This window comes from Silene latifolia, chromosome 9, assembly GCF_048544455.1.
Source record: "Silene latifolia isolate original U9 population chromosome 9, ASM4854445v1, whole genome shotgun sequence".
NCBI lineage: Eukaryota > Viridiplantae > Streptophyta > Magnoliopsida > Caryophyllales > Caryophyllaceae > Silene > Silene latifolia.
This window is the reverse complement of record NC_133534.1, coordinates 190374506-190381631: the sequence shown is the minus strand read 5'-3', so window position 1 is coordinate 190381631 and position 7126 is coordinate 190374506. Positions and strand designations below refer to the sequence as shown.

General features: G+C 38.3%; 1 protein-coding gene across 1 annotated transcript; it reads left to right on the top strand.

The window, feature by feature from the left end:
• Positions 1–1310: 1310 nt before the first annotated feature.
• LOC141602034 (uncharacterized) lies at positions 1311–4105 on the top strand. The gene is made up of 7 exons (XM_074422342.1): positions 1311–2006; positions 2095–2317; positions 2424–2526; positions 2614–2984; positions 3146–3369; positions 3495–3677; positions 3749–4105. The coding sequence occupies exons 1-7, from the start codon at positions 1311–1313 to the stop codon at positions 4103–4105; spliced, it is 2157 nt and encodes a 718-aa protein (XP_074278443.1).
• Positions 4106–7126: the final 3021 nt, after the last annotated feature.

Below are 7126 nucleotides of genomic sequence, written 5' to 3'. Positions count from 1 at the left end.
TGGTTGCATGCGGTTCCTATCTCGGGGTTGGGCCATACTATGAACGGGAGAACTTACCGTAGTGTGCTTGGGTACCGTCTGGGTGTTCCGTTATTCACGGTATCTAGGCCATGTCCTGCTTGCTCTCGGGTTTTTGCTGATGATGTTTTTGGGGACCACGCTGTTTCTTGTACCGGTACTGTGGACGTTAAACATCAGTATAACCTCGTCCGTGACACTCTATTCGACATCTGCTATAGATCTTGTATTTCTGCGGGAAAGGAGGTTGATATCGGGTTGGTTGACGGGCATGATGGCTCTCTTCGTCCTGCGGATTTGCTGCTTTATTCTTGGGACAGAGGGCGTGATGTGTATGTTGACTTTACAGGGTCTTCTCCTTTGACTCAGACTGGAATGACGGATTTTGTGCCTGGCCGGGTTGTCGTTGATGTTGCTTAGCGTAAGTGTGCTAAGTTCGGGGATTTTTGCGCGGCAGCGGGTTATGGTTTCCTTCCCTTCTCTTTCTCTTCATTTGGGGAGATGGGTTCGGATGCTGTTGCCTTGCTCAAGCGGATCCAGAAATTCTCGGTATCTCAGGATGCGGGGACTCGGGTGGCCGCTTACATTTTTACTAGACTTAGCTCTGCTGTTGCTAGGGGTATTGGAGACCAGATTGTCTCTCGGCTCCCTACCAATTTCATGTAAACTTTTATTTTTCTTTTAATGAAAGCTGCTCGCATCCTATAATAAAAATAAAAAATAAAAAAAATAAAAAAATAAAAAAATAAAAATAGTAATAATAATAATAATAATAATAATAGTAAATAATAATAATACTAATAAATAATAATAATAATAATAATAATAATAATAATAATAATAATAATAATAATAATAATAATAATAATAATAATAATAATAATAATAATAATAATAATAATAATAATAATAATAATAATAATAATAATAATAATAATAATAATAATAATAATAATAATAGCATCAAGAATTACAAAAAAGAGATGAGAGAGAATCTAGAGAGAAGGAAAGATTCTAACTGATTTCTTCCACCTTCAGCAATGGCGAGGAATAAGACACAAACCAACAATCTCAAACAAAAAAATAATCATCAAAATAGTAATAGTAATCAAAATATTCACAAAACGTCAGCGATTAAAGCTGCTAATACTTATATGAATAATAACAATAATTCTACGTCAAATTCACCAAAATCGGGAGGGAAACCTGCACTCCGGGTTTTGCCTTTGCGATTTGAGGTGGATTTGGAGCCTATTGAGGAAGAAATTGATTGAGGTGAGGATGAGGAATCCATGACTGTGGAGGACTCTGCTCGACCTCTGTTACAACTCAGTAAGGAGGATATTGAATGTGAGATACGGTACTGGTCCACTTCTGTTTTCTGCTATATGTTAGGGGCGAATCCACCCAGTTCTGTGGTTTCAGGGTTTGTCAAAAGGGTTTGGCAGTCTCATGGAGTTGATAAGGTGTCGTTCTTGCCTAATGGGATTTTCATAGTGCGTTTTAAAACCAAGGAGCAACAACAGCAGGTACTGAATACTGGACATCTACTTTTTGATAGCAAACTTGTTATCATTAAGGAATGGAGTCCAGATGTAGCCCTTATCAAGCATGATGTGAAACAGGTTTCTGTTTGGATGAAGCTGTACGGTTTGGAGATCAAATTCTGGGGTAAAGAATGCCTGAAGAAATTGAGTGGAGAATTTGGTAAGTTCATCAAATGTGATGAAGCAACTTCTAAGCGTAGTTTCTTTGGGTATGCTAGAATTCTGGTTGAGGTCCAAATTGGGCAAAATTTCCCTAAGGAATTAAGTTTTGTTGATGAACTGGGATTGTTACATAAGTTGCGAGTAGATTATGACTGGCCGCCTGTTTCTTGTGTTCAATGTAAAGGTATGGGACATGTTGCAGTACATTACTGGAAGGGTGAAGGTAAAAAACTCCAGAGGAAGGTCTGGAAAACTAGAACTCAAACTGTGAAACCTGCAGTGCGAATCCCCCCCCCCCCCCAAACCTGTTGGCACTCCAAGAGCACAGGTGATACCACCTGTGAATGTGAGTACACCTGTGGTCCAGCCTGTTGTGACTCCAATTGTTACACCTGTTGTACCTGTGCCAAAACAGTTTGAGATGAGCTCATTCCCTAGAAGGATTTTGACTAGGATGATGAGACAGGAGGCACCTGAGAGTAGGCAACCTTCAGTTCCTGGAATGACTTTTATGGACTCTTTAAATATGATTATATCTAGGAGTGTGTGTGCTGGAAAACATGGATTGAGAAAGATTCAAGCAGAAAATGGTTAAGTTGGGTTTCTGGAACATAAGGGAAATGAATAGTATGAATAAATAATTAGAAATAAAGAGGTTTCTCAACCAGAATAACATAGGGCTTTTTGGACTTTTAGAAACAAAAATAAGAGGTAGTAATTGGATAAAAGCTAAAAATGTAGTTTGTGATTCTTGGGCTATTTGTACTAATAGTAGTTATCACAAAGGGGGTAGGATATGGTAAATATGGCAGCCTTCTCAGGTTGTGGTTAATGTGCAGACTGTTACAGCTCAATTAATTCATGCTATTGATTTTGATAAAATTAGGAGCTGTCAATTCTTGTACACCCTTGTCTATGGCTTTAATAAGGATAAGGAGAGGGAGAGTCTTTGGAAGTCCTTAGTTTCAATTGGGAAAGGGGTTGACAGTAGGTGGATGGTGTGTGGGGACTTTAATATTCTCATGGATATGAATGAGAGAATAGGTGGAGCTGAGGTGCAATGGCATAATGTTCTCCCTATGAAGCAGATGGCAGCTAATTGTGATTTAACTGAATTGAAGTCTATTGGAGCTTTTTTTACATGGAATAACAAACATGAGAATGGTTCCAAATTCTATAGTAAAATTGATAGAGTATTGATAAATGCTGAATGGTTGAATGACTTCCCTGACTGTTATGCCAACTTTCTCCCTGAAGGTCTGTTTGATCACTGTCCCTGTCTTATCTCCTTCCAGGAAGAGAGAGATAGGAAGGGTAGTCCTTTCAAGTACTTCAATATGTGGTCTCTGGCGGATGATTTTCATAGGGTGGTTGAGACTCATTGGAAGAAACCTGTTAAGGGTAACCCTATGTTTCAGGTCACTCAGAAACTAAAATCCTTGAATATAGTCTAAAGCAGCTGGATAGCCATAATTTTAGTGACATTCAGAATATCACTCATGTGACTGAAGTTGCTCTTGAGGGGTTCCAGAAACAACTTAGACTTGATCCTCTGAATCAGGAACTTTGTACTGCTGAAAATGCGTGTGCTCAGGAACTTAAGTTGCTAAAGTCTGCTTGTGCCCAATACCTTCAGCAAAAGGTAAAAGAAAAATGGATGGGGGTGACTCTAACTCTGCATTCTTTTATGCTAGTATTAAGCATAGAAGAATGAAGAATAGAGTTTACTAGATTAAGAATATACATGGAGTGTTGTGTACCCACCAGACTGAGATTCAGGGTGCTTTTGAAGAGTATTATGTCACTCTTTTAGGCACTTCTAAACCTGTAGTACCTGTTAATATGGATGTTGTCAGGCAAGGGGCTTGCCTAACTAGTGAGCATCAAGACATCTTACAAGCTCCTGTCACTGAAGATGAAATTAAGACACTGCTTTATTCTCCATTCCTGGTACCAAGGCTCCTAGACCAGATGGTTATAGTAGTCAATTTTTCAAAGATGCCTGGTCCATCATTGGGAAGGATGTTATTGCTGCTGTAAAGAATGTTTTTAGTTCTGGGAAACTTCTTAAAGCTTGTAATGCAACTGTCCTCACTTTGATACCTAAGGTGGATGTTCCTGAGCATGTTACTCAATTTCGGCCAATTGCTTGTTGCAGCACTATTTATAAATGTGTTACAAAAGTTATTTGCAACAGATTGAGTTCTATTCTACCAAATATAATTAGCCCATATCAAAGCGACTTTATAAATGGTAGGGACATTGTTGGAAATGTGCTTATTTGTCAAGATTTAATAAGATTGTATAGAAGGAAAGCATGTTCACCAAGGATAATGATGAAGATTGATCTACAAAAGGCATATGACTCTGTTGAATAGGATTTCTTTAGACAAATGTTGAGTGCTCTTAACTTCCCTAGTCACTGGTTGGAGCTCATTATGCAATGTGTGAGTACTCCCACCTATTCTATGACTTTAAATGGGAATGTTTTTGGGTATTTTCATGGGAAACGAGGACTTAGACAAGGGGATCCTCTTTCCCCTCTTCTCTTTACTATATGCTTGGACTCTCTTAGTAGGATTTTACTGTGGGTTCAGAAGAGGACTGATTTTAGATACCACCCCCTTTGTAAAAAAGTGCAGCTAAGTCATCTCTGTTTTGCAGATGACTTAGTGATGTTCTGCAGAGGTGATGTTCCTTTTGTAATGCTGATGCTGAGGGCTTTTAAAATGTTTTCTTTAGCCTCTGGCTTGGTGATAAATCAAGGAAAATCTGAAATATATTGCAATGGGGTTGATAAACATACCATGTCAATGATGGTTAGGATATCTGGCATGCATAGTGGTAAAATCCCTTTCAAATATTTGGTAGTGAATATTTCTCCTAAAAGACTAGGTGTCAATGATTGTCAATGCCTCATTGATAAAGTTACTACTAGAATACGAAGTTTGGGGGCAAGAAAACTGTCATATACTGGTAGAGTGGTGATGATTAAGGCTGTTCTAAGTACACTCCACAACTATTGGGCTCGAATTTTCATTCTACCTAAAACTATTCTTGCTAAGATTGAATACTTATGTAGGCAGTTCCTATGGCATGGCACTGAAATGAAGGCCAGCACTGGTTGCTTGGGAGCAAATTTGCAAGCAAAAAAAGAAGGGGGGGCTAGGTTTGAAAAATCTGTGCTGGTGGAATATTGCTGCAGTAGCCAAGTATGTTTGGTGGATTGCTAAAAAAACTGATCATCTATGGGTCCGTTGGATTCATGATGTCTATATGAAAGATAGAGACTGGGAGAATTATACACCTGGTAGTGGAGTTAGTTGGGCATGAAGAAAGATTTGTTGGGTTAAAGGCCTGGTTAAACACAATATGTTCAATGATACACTGACTGATTATACAATTAAACTAGGATACAGTTGGCTAGTTGATGAGGGGATGAATGTTTCTTGGCATGCTTGGACCTCTAACAAACAGATTGTACCAAAGCATGGATTCATTATCTGGCTAATGGCTCATAGAAGGCTATTAACACAAGATAGATTAGTTAGAATTGGGATTACACATCTGAACTGTTGCTATCTTTCTGGTGATGATGAAGAAAGTTTGGAGCATTTTTTCTTTCAATGCTCATTCAGTAGCAGATGCCTGACTTTGCTGTCAAATTAGCTTCAAGTGCAGCTTCCTGATAAGGACATACTGTCATGGTGGGTGCAGCAGAGGTGGAGATCTTTACAGCAGAAACACGCTCTTGCTGATGTACTGGCTGCAGCAGTTTACTTCATTTGGTGGTGCAGGAACAAATGCCGGATTGAAGAATTTGTTCCTATGCCAACGGTGGTGATGAAGGGATGCAAGAAGGAAATTCAGATGAGACTAATTAGTTGTAGACATTCGTCTAAATTCTCAAAAACAAATGAATGGTTTCACAGAATCTGTAGTACTTGATGGTGAGTACTTTAGGCTATGCATGTGTATTTAAGGCAAGCTTGTAAGTGCTAAAATTGTATGGGTGGTTTTTGATCATTAATGAAAGCTTACGTTTTCCCAAAAATAATAATAATAATAATAATAATAATAATAATAATAATAATAATAATAATAATAATAATAATAATAATAACAATAATAATAATAATAATAATAACAATAATAACAATAATAACAATAATAATAATAATAATAATAATAATAATAATAATAATAATAATAATAATAATAATAATAATATTTTATTTATACAAGTTATGTTGAGAGAGAATAATAATAATATAATAATAATAATAATAAGATACATGGATTATATACTCCCACCATATACATATATACTCTCTTATCCTCATCCACCCACCCTTATCCAATTACAATCCACCAAAATCCACCATCAAATTAGAGAGAGGAAAGAAGAGAGGAAAAAATAAGAAAAGGGAGATCGCCTTTTGTCCCTCTACCATGAGATCGTAAGGTAAACCGTCTTATACTAGCCTTTATGTTATTATTTTTGTACCGTTGACCCGTCCCAACCTTGAACCAACTTTGACTCGTCTTTGACCACCATAGCGTTGTCGTTGAGCACCCATATAGTGGTTTGACCGAGTGGAGTTTAGTGGTTTTATGGGTTTGTGCTGATGTGGACATGGGCCACAAGCCGGTCTGCGGGGGAGAGCCACCTACCGGTCCGTAGTCACTGGCCACCTGCACGCCAAGCCAAATTGTGGATATGCAGCGGTCTGAAATCCACGCTCAGTGACGTAAAAATTCTTTCGGCTGGATCGCTTTAGATCGGTCGGTTTCGTCTCGGCAAAGGTCACGAAACGATGTTAGAGATGTTCGGAGTTGCCACCAAGCAATTATGGGATGCCTGGAAACCGTTCGAAATTCATTTTATACCTCGGTCAAGCGAAGCACAAAGCAGTCTTTGACATAGGTACTAAAGATAAGGACTCGTCCCCCTTTAAATATTCTATGCCTAAAATGACTCTCGTACACCCTGGATAAGGCCATCCACTATCCAAAGGTTCTGAGTAAGGGGTGAGGGTACGTACTGGGAAGCCCTTTAATCGGACACCTAATCCCGCCCGCGTTAGCGGCCTCTACTGATCGATCGTGGTTGTTTAAGTGCAAGAGTTGATAAAACGGTTTAAATGCATGAATGCGTATCTAAAAGTCTTAACCTAACATGTGAATATTTCCTAAGTCGGCAGTTTATGCATGTACCAAGAAATTGGTGTCAAAGTTGGATTTAGATTGATTTGCATGTGAAACAGAAATTAAACATCCATTTACCAAATTCGGATTATGGTGCTTAACACGATCCATTATTTTGAAAAAGGGTGTCAAATGACAAAGTGTAAAAACGTAAACTTGTCAATCTGATCCGTCATGTATTCGGGTTAACC

What these genes read in the sequence shown, in the direction of transcription:
- LOC141602034 (XM_074422342.1), top strand. Translation starts at nt 1,311, where the DNA reads ATGACTGTGGAGGACTCTGCTCGACCTCTGTTACAACTCAGTAAGGAG. An exon ending in TGCCAACTTTCTCCCTGAAG is followed by an intron (nt 2,985 to 3,145) that starts GTCTGTTTGATC and finishes CCTATGTTTCAG; the next exon opens with GTCACTCAGAAACTAAAATC. An exon ending in TGCTTTATTCTCCATTCCTG is followed by an intron (nt 3,678 to 3,748) that starts GTACCAAGGCTC and finishes ATCATTGGGAAG; the next exon opens with GATGTTATTGCTGCTGTAAA.